General features: G+C 37.1%; 1 protein-coding gene across 3 annotated transcripts in view; it reads left to right on the forward strand.

Moving 5' to 3' along the window:
• ANTXR2 (ANTXR cell adhesion molecule 2) overlaps nucleotides 1-15662 on the forward strand; it is a 163347-nt gene that overhangs the window by 48473 nt on the left and 99212 nt on the right. For all 3 annotated transcript variants that reach the window (XM_029234732.1, XM_029234733.1, XM_029234734.1), the window contains exon 11: nucleotides 7512-7590. In XM_029234732.1, the coding sequence (XP_029090565.1) occupies nucleotides 7512-7590 (79 nt within the window). The remainder of the gene's footprint in view (nucleotides 1-7511; nucleotides 7591-15662) is intronic.

Here is a 15662-nt window from a genome sequence, read left to right on the forward strand (position 1 = left end):
TTGTTTTGTTTTGTTTCTTTGTTTTTATATTCCACATAGGAATGAAATCATACATATTTGTCTTTCTCCATCTGACTTATTTCACTTAGTACCCTCAAGGTCCATCCATGTTGTCACGAATGTCAAGATTCCATTTTTTTATGGTTGAGTAGTATTCCATTGTACATATATACTACGTCTTCTTTAGCCATTCATCCATCAGTGGGCACTTACGTTGCTGCTTCCATATCTTGTCAATTGTAAATAATGCTGCAGTGAACATCAGGGTGCATATATCTTTTTGAATTGGTGTTTTTGTATTCTTCAGATAACTACCCAGAAGTGGAATAACTGGATCATATGGTAGTTCCATTCTTAATTTTTAGGGGAACCTCCATCCTGTTTTTCATAGTAGGTGCACCAATTTCCATTCCTACCAACAGTGAAATACACTATGACATTGTTAACTGGTCTTCTACTGTAGAAATTTACTCTTCCAATCCATGCTCTATGATGCAACAAGTGATATTTGTAAAACACAATTCTGACCATATTTCTGCCTGGCTTAAAAACTCATAAGACTAATTCTAAATATCTAAATATGGCATCCTGGGTTCTTCATTATCCTTCTCCTACTCTCCTCTTCGGCCTCAAGCCATATATTCTCACTCTCACGTTCTGTGTTGATGCCATATTGAATGGCTTTTATTCCTTGGCTGTTCTGTGCCTTTCTTATCTTCCAGCTTGTCAAATAGTGCTCCATCTTCTTGGATCCCTTTTTAATCTCTTTTCCTAACTAATTCTTGATCATCCTTTAGGATTCATCATAGAGGTGACTTCCTGCAGGAAATCTTTGTTGATGCCCCCGTGCAAGGCCCAGTCGGTTGTAACTCCCACATGGTCCTCTAGTACCTTTGTGCTTATACCTATTTTAGTTAATATGACATTCTATTGTAATTGTTCATGTGGCTTCCTTTCAATTACATTGTAATGCTGTGTTTCATTTGTTATTGCAGCCCTATTACCAAGCACAGCCTAGGTTGGCCTATTGTAGGCAATTTATAAATACTGGAGTAATAGACTGATTGAGTGATTGATTGAACTTACTGGCCAACATTCAGAAACCAATTTGGAGTACAGTTTTGTTTTGTTTTTTTTGTGGTACGCGGGCCTCTCACTGTTGTGGCCTCTCCTGTTGCGGAGCACAGGCTCCAGACATGCAGGCCCAGAGACCATGGCTCACGGGCCCAGCTGCTCCGCGGCATGTGGCATCCTCCCGGACCGGGGCATGAACCTGTATCCCCTGCATCGGCAGGCGGACTTTCAACCACTGCGCCACCAGGGAAGCCCTGGAGTACAGTTTTAAGTGTTAGGTTCAAGCACACAGCTCAACATAGTTGCAGTGTTGGGTTTTATCAAGATAACATTTTGTAACAGTAAGGAAATAGCTTTGAAAATTTTCTTTACATGAACTTGCATGACATTATATGTTATATTAGGCATTTTTGGAACAATTTAGCTCTCTCTATTTTTATATGGAAGTAAGTAGAAGAGAAATTCTTCAAAGTAAACAAAAAAGTATTAGGCAATTATTTCTTTGCTGCAATACATTCTTCTATATTATCTGTGCTGTTTTTTAACTTGGATCTAAAATGTTTATATAAAAGTACCTTGATAGCTGAATAATTTTTTAGACAAATAGTCAGATGTTACAGTAATTTATAGAGTACCCGCTGTGTTCCAGGCACTGTGTTGGACATTTTATGTACATTATTTTATCAAGCTCTCCTCCCCAAAGCAACTCTGAAATAGGTACAATTATCCCCCTTTTACACATTAAAGAATGCAAGATTGAGAGGGTAGTGACTAGGGTTCAAACCTATAACTCCTGATTCCCCAACATGTGGGCTGAATCTATTACCCCCTTTTTCAATTTTATTTTATTCTTGGGACAGATAAAGATAAACTCTTTACTCACCTCTCCTTTATGGAATTATGTGAAAACAATGTGGCTTTAATACATTTTTGCCCATAATAAAGTTTCTGTAACTGAGAGTATGAGTTCTACTGTCCTAAATATACTAACCAGCAATAAAAGTTATATAGCAATCAGAATGAGAAATCCATAGATACTAGCGCAAGTTACATAAAATATGACAAAACATGATATATGTATATTGGAGTCTTGGGGCAAAGAAAGGTCAAAGTATTGAGTCTGGGTTAGAGGGTGAGATGGGTTTTATCAATCTGTTTGCCAGCAATGGAGTAGCAGAGCTTTGGACAAAAGTATCAGCTCATAACAGTGCCAGTATCATACCAATAATTTCAAATTTTTTTCTAAAGAAACAACAAAATTTAAAAGCAGAAATAACTTTTAGAGTGTGTTTTCATGTTTGCAACACTTCTGAAAAAATTTCCCAGCAAATATATATACATATAAAAATATACACATATGTTCACAAATAAATATCATATAGTAAATTCCATTATAACTATGAGAAATATGTGAATATAGTAAGAAATTGGAAGAGTGACACTGGAGAAGTGAGACAAAGCTCTCGCCAGTGAGTGAAATGCTACAGCCTCCCTCAGTGGGTTGTTGTGACAATTAAGTGAGAAGATGTGTTAATGCGTTTAGCTCATAGTAAGGAATCGATAAACACTGTTATTATGAGCACTGTTGTTTCTGGTAGTGGTTTGATCGTGCTACTACTGCTCTCAGGAAGGTGAATATTATATTGTTTCAACTGAATCCATGTGTCAAAAGAATCATCCGGTGGCTTTCCATGTCTGTGGAGACTAACTCAGTTTGATCAGACACCAGCTACATTATACTAGACTGAGATTTTAAGAATAATGTGCAAATTGGTTTGGTTGCCTACAAGACCTCATCAGCATGCTATGGGAAACTATAGAAAAGAGTGAATTTTGTTATAAAATACATCTTCTGTTCTTATTCCATTTGGATAAGCATTAAATGTTTCCTTCATTAATTAGAGAACTGGTTCATTTCTGTTGAGTTCTACGTGCCAGATTATAAACAACTTTGGTCAATGTCTACTGATCCCTTTAAAGTTGAATCAATAAGATTACCTGCAACAATCATACATTATTATGAACCCAGTAATCTTCCCCCACAAACCAAAACCATGCTTTCTGTGTCATATGCTTTCTGGTACATGCTTTAAAGTAGAGGAATTAGGATCTAGGAAACATTATTTTTGGATTGAACTATGCTTAATCTTCCAAAAAAACAAAGCAAAACAAGGCACTGAGTTCTGCAGAAAAAGCAAGTAGGTTTAAGTTTTCTTTCTTAAATAAGCCACTTGGCATTCTGTGTTGGAATAGTTCAGAAGTTTAGTTAAGTTGATATAAGTACCCCAAGTTCTTGTTCTTTTCTGGATTTAGCTAAACTTTTTTTTTTTTAATAAAATATTTTAAAGGGAATATTTTACAAGGAATATTTTTAATAGGAGTAATCCTGAATTTTGAAGAAGAGTTCAGCTAGAAGTTTGCTAGTCCTGTCTTTCCTGGGGGCTCTAGCCCTGTAAGAATCCAAACTAAATATCACATTGAGGGAAAAAAAGCACATTAAGAACTTTCATTTCTTCAAGCCTGTGTGGTATGATGGAAAGAATGCAAAATTTGTGAGAATCCTAGCTTTACCACTTTGGGCAAGGTAATTAACATTTTGGGGCCTATGTACCCCAGCTGTAAAACTGTGAAACTACTTACTTTAAGAGTTCTTTTAAGAATTAAATGAGATAATATCCATAAAGTGTCCAGGATAGCATCTGGCCCATGGTAGGGACTGAATAATATTTCTCATCTCCTCTCCCTAGCATCATTACTGAAAATCTTACCAGTGGCTTGAGATTGCTTCCGTTTTATCCTCTCAATAGCTAATAGTATTTGGCACACAACTCAAGGCATAGAGAAGAAATCGTCTAAATTTAGAGTAATTAAGGCAAAGTTTCTGGCTTTTAATTCTTGGAATTTAGAATATTTTGTGAGCATCGGAGCATGGTGTTCTATAGAAGGTAGATTAACAAAATGTTGCCTACTGCTTCCACATTAATGAATGGATACCTTTGTTTTGTTGGTATACTGATTATTCTGTTGTAATATACTTCATAAACTCTTTTGGAAAAGAGCTGTTTCCTCAATATTTTAAAAACTCCTTGTCATCTTTTTCTCTTTGATATCTTCTTAGAGCTATGAAAAAAAAATTACCTACTGATCCCAAATAATAAATTATTAGAATCTGAATTAATGAAATTGTAATTATTTTTAATTGTATTATTAGTTGAAATCATATTTTCAGAATGAGAGCTATATATCTTAGCAATGGACAAAAATTATTCTCCTTTTTTTCTACCTTTTTCAGGATATTTTAAAATCCTGAACATTTACAACAAATGCCTACAAATATGTAAATGCATTCCTTTTTTCTATTCATTTAGTTTACTCTGTCTTTCATGATCACTTTCTCTACATTTTATCTTTCAATGGTTTGTTATTTCCATTTTAAAAAAAATTTTATTTTATTGAAATATAGTTGATTTACAATATTGTGTTAGTTTCTGGTGTACAGCAAAGTGATTCAGTTATACATATATACATTCCTTTTCATATTCTTTTCCATTATGGCTTATCACAGGATATTGAATATAGTTCCCTGTGCTATACATTAAGACCTTATTGTTTATCCATTTTATATATAATAGTGTGCATCTTGTAATAACTTTTAAAAAAATATCTTTATTGGAGTATAATTGCTTTACAATGTTGTGTTAGTTTCTGCTGTACAACAGAGTGAATCAGCTATATGTATACACATATCCCCATACTCCCGCCCTCTTGAGCCTCCCTCCCACCCTCCCTATCCCACCGCTTTAGGTCATCACAAAGCATTGAGATGATCTCCCTGTGCTATGTAGCAGCTTCCCACTAACCATGCATTTTACATTTGGTAGTGTATACATGTCAATGCTACTCCCTCACTTTGTCCCAGCTTCCCCTTCCCCTCTCTGTGTCCTCAAGTCCATTCTCTACATCTGTGTTTTTATTCCTGCCCTGCCACTAGGTTCATCAGTACCGTTTTTTTTTAGATTCCATATATATGTGTTAGCATACGGTATTTGTTTTTCTCTTTCTGACTTACTTCACTGTGTATGACAGACTCTAGGTCCATCCACCTCACTACAAATAACTCAATTTCATTTCTTTTTATGGCTGAGTAATATTCCATTGTATGTATGTGCCACATCTTCTTTATCCATTCATCTGTTGATGGACACTTAGGTTGCTTCCATGTCCTGGCTATTGTAAATAGAGCTACAATGAACATTGTGGTACCTGACTCTTTTTGAATTATGGTTTTCTCAGGGTATATGCCTAGTAGTGGGATGCTGGGTCGTATGGTAGTTCTATTTTTAGTTTTTTAAGGAACCTCCGTACTGTTCTCCATAGTGGCTGTATCAATTTACATTCCCACCAACAGTGCAATCTCCACGCCCTCTCCAGCATTGATTGTTTGTAGATTTTTTGATGATGGCCATTCTGACTGGTGTGAGGTGATACCTCATTGTGGTTTTGATTTTCATTTCTCTAATGATTAGTGATGTTGAGCATCCTTTCATGTGTTTGTGGGCAATCTGTATATCTTCTTTGAAGAAATGTCTGTTTAGGTCTTCTGCCCATTTTTGGATTGGGTTGTTTGTTTTTTTGGTATTGATCTGCATGAGCTGCTTGTATATTTTGGAGATTAATTCTTTGTCAGTTGCTTCATTTGCAAATATTTTCCCCCATTCTGAAGGTTGTCTTTTCATCTTGTTTATGGTTTTCTTTGTTGTGCAAACGATTTTAAGTTTCATTTGTTCCCATTTGTTTATTTTTGATTTTATTTCCATTTCTCTAGGAGGTGGATCAAAAAGGATCCTGCTTTGATTTGTCTCATAGAGTGTTCTGCCTATGTTTTCCTCTAAGAGTTTTATAGTGTCTGGCCTTACATTTAGGTCTTTAATTCCATTTTGAGCTTATTTTTGTGTATGGTGTTAGGGAGTGTTCTAATTTCATTCTTTTACATGTAGCTGTCCAGTTTTCCCAGCACCACTTATTGAAGAGGCTGTCTTTTCTGCAATGTATATCCTTGCCTCCTTTGTCAAAGATAAGGTGACCATATGTGCATGGGTTTATCTCTGGGCTTTCTATCCTGTTCCATTGATCTGTATTTCTGTTTTTGTGCCAGTACCATACTGTTTTGATTACCGTAGCTTTGTAGTATAGTCTGAAGTCTGGAGCTTTGTAGTATAGTCTGGAGTCTGGGAGCCTGATTCCTCCAGCTCCGTTTTTCTTTCTCAAGGTTGCTTTGGCTATTCAGGGTATTTTGTGTTTCCATACACATTGGAAAATTTTTTGTTTTAGTTCTGTGAAAAATGCCATTGGTAATTTGATAGGGATTGCACTGAATCTGTAGATTGCTTTGGGTAGTATAGTCATTTTCACAATGTTGATTCTTCTCATCCAAGAACATGGTATATCTGTCCATCTGTTTGTATCATCTTTGATTTCTTTCATCAGTGTCATAATTTTCTGTATACAGGTCTTTTGCCTTCTTAGGTAGATTTATTCCTAGGTATTTTATTCTTTTTGTTGCAGTGGCAAATCTGTTTCCTTAATTTGTCTTTCTGATTTTTCATCATTAATGTATAGGAATCCAAGAGATTTCTGTGCATTAACTTTGTATTCTGCTACTTTACCAAATTCATTTATTAGTTCTAGTAGCTTTCTGGTGGCCTCATTAGGATTCTCTATGTATAGTATCATGTCATCTGCAAACAGTGACAGTTTTAATCCTTTTCCAATTTGTATTCCTTTTATTTCTTTTTCTTCTCTGATTGCCATGGCTAAAACTTCCAAAACTATGTTGAATAATACTGGTAAGAGTGGGCACCCTTGTCTTGTTCCTGATCTTAGAGGAAATGCTTTCCGTTTTTCACCATTGAGAATGATGTTAGCTGTGGGTTTGTCATATATGCCTTTTATTATGTTGAGGTAACTTCCCTCTATGCCCAGTTTCTGTCTATTTCCATTTTTATATTCTTAAACAATGATCTTGTGATAATGGTAATGTCTAGAGACAGGGAAAAGCTAAGTCGGATGGAAGTATTTTCCCCATTTTAGGTTTTTGTGAACCTGAAACAATCTCAGCATTTTTCTGGATTAAGGAATTATTTAATTTAATTTTTTTCCTAAAAATGTATTACTTTAAACTAGAACAATGACAACAACAGGTATTTCTTCATGTTTCTATTGACATTAATGCTTCTTTTAGGAACAATTAGATCACTTAAGGAATTTGCCTCTGGCTATTAGAACTAAGAAAGAAAAACGCTAAGATAACCGATCAAATGCTTTGACTTTTAAAGTAGACTCTCTGGCTAATTCTGAATTGTTTAAGGAAAGAAAAATTTTCCACAAAACTCCAGTTTTTAATTACTCTTAAGTATTGTTTCTGCATTTTCTTTCAGAACTCTTGATGTTTCAGTGAGCTTTAATGGAGGAAATTCTGTCATCTCGGGCTCACTAACAGTCACAGCCACAGAATGTGTAAGTCCCTGTTCACATAAAGTTACTTTTTTAAAAATAACTCTCTCCAGAAATAATTTATGGACCTTCAATATTGTTGCATCCTACAGTAAAGAAAGTACAAATAGTAACACTGGAGACCATTACAAGAAAATGTTTGTATAGAAGTTATTGTAGGTTGTTTTGTTTTTTCCTTTAGTCTCCCTTAAAGGGATTTTAAAGAGTATACATTATATTTTGATATTTATAAAATTGAAGTCATATTTAAATATTAGAATAAGGTAGGAAAATGATTTCCAAATGAAGCATTTTTTCTTAAAACATTAACTATGTAAAGGAAATAATGTCTTTCTGTTAATGAAGGTTGCATTATAGTACCTAAGACATTTATCATGTTTTTTAAATTATTAGTGCATCTTAATGAGTGAGCTTATTATTTTGTCCCTTTTAATGTTGATGCTTTCTCAAGAGTAAGGAACTTGATTTTGAGAACTTTATAATATCTTGGTTTGAAACTACACTGAAACTATAATTTAGTTAAGATGGTTGATTTGCACTACCTAAGATGCAATATTTGGATATATAAATTCCATTGATAAGAGAGTGATTTCCTTATAGTTAATTTTTTTGGTTTATCTTGACATTAGATTGTTGAACATGAAAACACAAAGCACTAAAAGAAACTGATCACATGGCTGATATTCTTATGAGTGCATTTTCTTTGTTAAAAATATATAAATCAATGCAAAAAAAAAAAATTCCTCCCCTTCAAAAGACCAAAATCCCAAACCTATACATTTTCTCACATCTCATGATTTTTTTAAACATATTTATTGGAGTATAAAGGCTTTACAATGGTATGTTAGTTTCTGCTATATAACAAAGTGAACCAGCTATACATATACATATATCCCCATATCTCCTCCCTCTTGCATATCCCTCCCACCCTCCCTATCCCACCTCTCTAGGTGGACACAAAATACCAAGCTGATCTCCCTGTGCTATGCAGCTGCTACCCTCTAGCTATCTATTTTACATTTGGTAGTGTATATGTGACCATGCCACTCTCTCACTTCATCCCAGCTTACCCTTTCCCACCCCGTGTCCTCAAGTCCATTCTCTACCTCTGAGTCTTTATTCCTGTCCTGCCCCTAGGTTTGTCAGAACCAATTTTTCTTTTTTTTTAAGATCCCATATATATGTGTTAGCATACGGTACTTATTTTTCTCTTTCTGACTTACTTCACTCTGTATGACAGTCTCTAGATCCATCCACCTCACTACAAATAACTCAAATCCATTTCTTTTTATGGCTGAGTAATATTCCATTGTATATATGTGCCATATCTTCTTTATCCATTCATCTGTCAATGGACACTTAGGTTGCTTCCATGTCCTGGCTATTGTAAACAGTGCTGCAATGAACATTGTGGTACATGACTCTTTTTGAATTATGGTTTTCTCAGGGTATATGCCCAGTAGTGGGATTGCTGGATCATATGGTAGTTCTATTTTTAGTTTTTTAAAGAACCTCCATATTGTTCTCCGTAATGACTGTATCAATTTACATTCCCACCAACAATGCAAGTGGGTTCCCATTTCTCCACACCCTCTCCAGCATTTATTGTTTGTATAGTTTTTGATGTTGGCCATTCTGACCAGTGTGAGGTAATACCTCATTGTAGATTTGATTTGCATTTCTCTAATGATTAGTGATGTTGAGCATCATTTCATGGGTTTGTTGGCAATCTTTGGAGAAATGTCAATTTAGATCTTCCACACATTGTTGGATTGGGTTGTTTCCTTTTTTTGATATTGAGCTGCATGAGCTGCTTGAATATTTTGGAGATTAATTCTTTGTCAGTTGCTTCATTTGCAAATATTTTCTCCAATTCTGAAGGTTGTCTTTTCGTCTTGTTTATGGTTTCCTTGGCTGTGCAAAAGATTTTAAGTTTCATTAGTTCCCATTTGTTTATTTTTGTTTTTATTTCCATTTCTCTAGGAGATGGGTCAAAAAGGACCTTGCTGTAATTTATCTCATAGAGTGCTCTGCCTGTGTTTCCCTCTAAGAGCTTTATAGTGCCTGGCCTTACATTTAGGTCTTTAATCCGTTTGGAGTTTATTTTTGTGTATGGTGTTAGAGAGTGTTCTAATTTCATTCTTTTACATGTAGCTGTCCAGTTTTCTCAGCACCACTTATTGAAGAGGCTGTCTTTTCTCCATTGTATATTCTTGCCTCCTTTGTCAAAGATAAGGTGACCATATATTCATGGGTTTATCTGTGGGCTTTCTATCCTGTTCCATTGATCTATATTTCTGTTTTTGCGCCAGTACCATACTGTCTTGATGGCTGTAGCTTTATAGTATAGTCTGAAGTCAGGGAGCCTGAATCCTCCAGTTCCATTTTTCATTCTCAAGACTGCTTTGGCTATTCGGGGTCTTTTGTGTTTCCATACAAATTGTGAAAATTTTTGTTGTAGTCCTATGAAAAACACCATTGGTAGTTTGATAGGGATTGTATTGAATCTGTAGATTGCTTTGGGTAGTATACTCATTTTCACATTATTTATTCTTCCAATCCAAGAACATGGTATATCACTCCATCTGTTTGTATCATCTTTAATTTCTTTCATCAGTGTCTTATAGTTTTCTGCATACAGGTCGTTTGTCTTCTTAGGTAGATTTATTCCTAGGTATTTTATTCTTTTTGTTGCAGTGATAAATGGGAGTGTTTCTTTAATTTCTCTTTCAGATTTTTTATCATTAGTGTATAGGAATGCAGGAGATTTCTGTGCATCAATTTTGTATCCTGCTCCTTTACCAAATTCATTGATTAGCTCTAGTAGTTTTCTGGTAGCATCTTTAGGATTCTCTATGTATAGTGTCACATCATCTGCAAACAATGACAGTTTTACTTCTTCTTTTATGATTTGGATTCCTTTTATTTCTTTTCTTATCTGACTGCTGTGGCTAAAGCTTCCAAAACTATGTTGAATAATAGTTGTGAGAGTGGGCAACCTTCTCTAGTTCCTGGTCTTAGTGGAAAAGGTTTCAGTTTTTAACCATTGAGAATGATGTTGGCTGTGGGCTTGTCATATATGGCCTTTATTATGTTGAGGTAAGTTCCCTCTATGTCTACTTTCTGGAGGGTTTTTAATCATAAATGGATGTTGAATTTTGTTGAAAGCTTTTTCTGCATCTATTGAGATGATCATATGGTTTTTATCCTTCAATTTGTTAATATGGTGTATCACATTGATTGGTTTGCATATATTGAAGAATCCTTGCATTCCTGGGATAAACCCCACTTGATCATGGTGAATGATCCTTTTAATGTGCTGTTGGATTCTGTTTGCTAGTATTTTGTTGAGGAGTTTTGCATCTGTGTTTATCAGTGATACTGGTCTGTAGTTTTCTTTCTTTGTGTCATCTTTGGTTTTGGTATCAGGGCGATGGTGGCCTCGTAGAATGAGTTTGGGAGTGTTCTGCCATCTGCTATGTTTTGGAAGAGTTTGAGAAGGATAGGTGTTAGCTCTTCTCTAAATGTTTAATAGAATTCGCTGTGAACTCATCTGGTCCTGGGCTTTTGTTTGTTGGAAGATTTTCAATAACAGTCTCAATTTCAGTGCTTGTGATTGGTCTGTTTATATTTTCTATTTCTTCCTGGTTCAGTCTTGGAAGGTTGTGCTTTTCTAAGAATTTTTCCATTTCTTCCAGTTTGTCCATTTTATTGGCATGTAGTTGGTTGTAGTAATCTCTCATGAACCTTTGTATTTCTGCAGTGTCAGTTGTTACTTCTCCTTCATTTCTAATTCTATTGATTTGAGTCTTCTCCATTTTTTTCTTGATGAGTCTGGCTAATGGTTTATCAATTTTGTTTTTCTTCCTAAAAAACCAGCTTTTAGTTTTATTGATCTTTACTATCTTTTCTGTCATTTCTTTTTCATTTATTTCTGCTCTGATCTTTATGATGTCTTTCCTTCTGCTATCATTGGGGCTTTTTTGTTCTTCTTTCTCTAATTGCTTTAAGTGTAAGGTTAGTTTGTTTATTTGAGTTGTTTCTTGTTTCTTGAGGTAAGATTGTATTGGTATAAACTTCCCCTTTAGAACTGCTTTTGCTGCATCCCATAGGTTTTGGGTCATCTTGTTTTCATTGTCATTTGTTTCTAGGTATTTTTTGATCCCCTCTTTGACTTCTTCAGTGATCTCTTGGATATTTGGTAGTGTATTGTTTAGGCTCCATGTGTTTGTATTTTTTATAGTTTTTTACCTGTAATTGATATCTTGTCTCATAGCGTTGTGGTCGGAAAACATACTTGATATGATTTCAACTTTCTTAAATTTACCAAGGCTTGATTTGTGACCCAAGATATGATCTATACTGGAGAATATTCCATGAACACTTGAGAAGAAAGTGTAATTTGCTGTTTTCAAATGAAATGTCATATAAATATCAATTAAATCTATCTGTTCTACTGTGTCATTTAAAGCTTGCGTTTTCGTATTAATTTTCAGTATGGATGATCTGTCCATCAGCGTAGGTGAGGTGATAAAGTCCCCCACTATTACTGTGTTACTGTTGATTTCCTCTTTTATATGTGTTAGCATTTGCCTTATGTATTGAGGTGCTCCTATGTTGAGTGCATATAGATTTATAATTGTTATATCTTCTTCTTGGATTTATCATTATGTAGTGTCCTTCTTTGTCTCATATAGTCTTTATTTTAAAGTCTATTTTTTCTGATATGAGAATTGCTACTCCAGCTTTCTTTTGATTTCGATTTGCATGGAATATCTTTTTCCGTCTCCTCACTTTCAGTCTGTATGTGTCCCTAGGTCTGAAATGGGTCTCTTTTAAAAAGCATATATATGGGTCTTGTTTTTGTATCCATTCAGCCAGTCTTTGTCTTTTGGTTGGAGCAGTTAATCCATTTACATTTAAGGTAGTTATCGATATGTATGTTCCTATTACCATTTTCGTAATTGTTCTGGGTTTGTTATTGTAAGTCTTTTCCTCCTCTCATGTTTCCTGCCTAGAGAAGTTCCTTTAGCATTTGTTGTAAAGATGGTTTGGTGGTGCTGAATTCTCTTAGCTTTTGCTTGTCTGTAAAGCTTTTAATTTCTCCATCAAATCTGAATGAGATCCTTGCTGGGTAGAGTAATCTTGATTGTAGGTTTTCCCTTTCATCACTTTAAATATGTCCTGCCACTCTCTTCTGGCTTGCAGAGTTTCTGCTGAAAGATCAGCTGTTAACCTTATGGGGATTCCCTTATATGTTATTTGTTGCTTTTCCCTTGCTGCTTTTAATATTTTTTCTTTGTATTTAATGTCTAATAGTTTTATTAATATGTGTCTCGGTGTGTTTTTCCTTGGATTTACCCTGTATGGGACTCTCTGCACTTCCTGGACTTGATTGAATATTTCCTTTCCCATATTAGGGAAGTTTTCAACTATAATCTTCAAATATTTTCTCAGTCCCTCTTTTTTCTCTTCTTCTTCTGGGACCCCTGTAATTTGAATGCTGGTGAGTTAAATGTTGTCCCAGAGGTCTCTGAGACTGTCCTCAATTCTTTTCATTCTTTTTCTTTATTTTGCTCTACTGTAATTATTTTCACTATTTTATCTTCCAGGTCACTTATCTGTTCTTCTGCCTCAGTTATTCTGCTAATGGTTCCTTCTAGAGAATTTTTAATTTCATTTTTTGTGTTGTTCATCCTTGTTTCTTTGTTCTTTAGTTCTAGTTCCTTGGGAAATGTTTCTTGTATCCTCTCCATTCTATTTCCAAGATTTTGGATCATCTTTACTAACATTGCTCTGAATTCTTTTTCAGGTAGACTGCCTATTTCCTCTTCATTTGTTCGGTCTTGTGAGTTTTTACCTGCTCCTTCATTTGCTGTGTATTTATATGTCTTCTCGTTTTGCTTAACTTACTGTGTTTGGGGTCTCCTTTTCACAGGCTGCAGGTTCATAGTTCCTGTTGTTTATGTTGTCTGCCTCCCGTGGCTATGGGTGGTTCAGTGGGTTGTGTAGGCTTCCTGGTGGAGGGGACTGGTGCCTGTGTTCTGGTGGATGAGGCTGGATCTTGTCTTTCTGGTGGGCAGGACCACGTCCGGTGGTGTGTTTTGGGGTGTCTGTGACCTTAGTATGATTTTAGGCAGCCTCTCTGCTAATGGGTGTGGTTGTGTTCCTGTCTTTCTAATTGTTTGTCATGTGGTATCCAGCATTGTAGCTTGCCAGTCGTTGAGTGGAGCTGGGTCTTAGCGTGGACATGGAGATCTCTGGGAGAGCTTTTGCTGTTTGGTTTGGTGTTATGTGGGGCCAGGAGGTCTCTAGTGGACCAATTTTCTGAACTTGGCTCTGTCACCTCAGAGCTCAGGCCTGACACCTGGCCAGAGCACCAAGATCCTGTTTGCCACACGGTTCAGAAGAAAAGGTAGAAGAACAAAGAAACAGGGCTTCCCTGGTGGCACAGTGGTTGGGAGTCCGCCTGCCGATGCAGGGGACACGGGTTCGTGCCCTGGTCCAGGAAGATCCCACGTGCCACGGAGCGGCTGGGCCCGTGAGCCATGGCCGCTGAGCCTGTGCGTCCGGAGCCTGTGCTCCGCAGCAGGAGAGGTCACAGCAGTGAGAGGCCCACGTACGGCAAAAAAAAAAAAAAAAGAAAAAAAAGAAAAGAAAGAAAGAAAAAATATAAAATAAAGTTATTGAAATAAAAAAATTATTAAAAGTAAAAATAAAAAATAATTTAAAAAAGAAAGAAGAGAGCAAGTAAATGAAAAAACAATTCCACCAATGATAACAAGCACTAATAACTATTCTAAAAAATAAACAAAAAAAAAACCCTCAAAAAACAAACAGACAGAACCCTAAGCTAAATGGCAAAAGCAAATCTATACAGACAAAATCACAAAGAAGCATACATATACATACTCACAAAAAAATAGAAAGGAAAAAAATATATATATATTAAAAAAAAGAGAGAGAGCAACCAAATCAATAAACAAATCTTCCAGTGATAATAATGTCTAAATAAAAAAGTAAGATAAAGATAACACCAGAAACAAATTAGATGCAGAAGGCAAACCCCAAGTCTACTGTTGCTCCCAAAGTCCACCTCCTCAATTTGGGATGATTCGTTGTCTATTCAGGTATTCCACAGATTCAGGCTACATCTCGTTGATTGTGGAGATTTAATCCGCTGCCCCTGAGGCTGCTGGGAGAGATTTCCCTCTCTCTTCTTTGTTCTCACAGCTCCTGGGGTTCGGCTCTGGATTTGGACCCGCCTCTGCATGTAGGTCACCTGAGGTCATCTGTTCTTCGCTCAGACAGGACGGGGTTAAAGTAGCAGCTGATTCTGGGGCTCTGGCTCACTCGGGCGGGGGGGAGGGAAGGGTACGGATGCGGGGCGAGCCTGCGGTGGCAGAGGCCAGCGTGACATTGCACCAGCCTGAGGCGCACTGTGTGTTCTCCCGGGGAAGTTGTCCCTGGATCACGGGACCCTGGCAGTGGCGGGCTGCACAGGCTCCTGGCAGGGCAGGTGTGGATAGTGACCTGTGCTTGCACACAGGCTTCTTGGTGGCTGCAACAGCAGCCTTTGCATTTCATGCCCGTCTCTGGCATCCACGCTGATAGCTGTGGCTCGTGCTCTTCTCTGGAGCTCGTTTAGCTGGTGCTCTGAATCCCCTCTCCTCGCGCACCCGAAAACAATGGTCTCTTGCCTCTTAGGCAGGTCCAGATTTTTTTCTGGACTCCATCCTGGCTAGCTGTGGCGCACTTCAGGCAGCGTTCACGCAGCCAACCCCAGTCCTCTCCCTGGGATCTGACCTCTGAAGCCGGAGCCTCAGCTCCCAGCCCCCACCCATCCCGGCGGCTGAGCAGACAAGCCTCTAGGGCTGGTGAGTGCTGGTCAGTACCGATCCTCTGTGCAGGAATCTCACTGCTTTGCCCTCTGCACCCCTTTTGCTGTGCTCTCCTCCGTGGCTCCGAAGCTTCCCCTGTGCCACCCCCCGTCTCTGCCAGTGAAGGGGCTTCCTAGTGTGTGGAAACTTTTCCTCCTTCACAGCTCCCTCGCAAGGGGCAGATTCCATCCCTAT

The sequence above is a fragment of the Monodon monoceros genome, unplaced genomic scaffold, assembly GCF_005190385.1.
Source record: "Monodon monoceros isolate NGI ecotype Baffin Bay Population unplaced genomic scaffold, NGI_Narwhal_1 Super_Scaffold_20, whole genome shotgun sequence".
Classification (NCBI taxonomy): Eukaryota; Metazoa; Chordata; class Mammalia; order Artiodactyla; family Monodontidae; genus Monodon; species Monodon monoceros.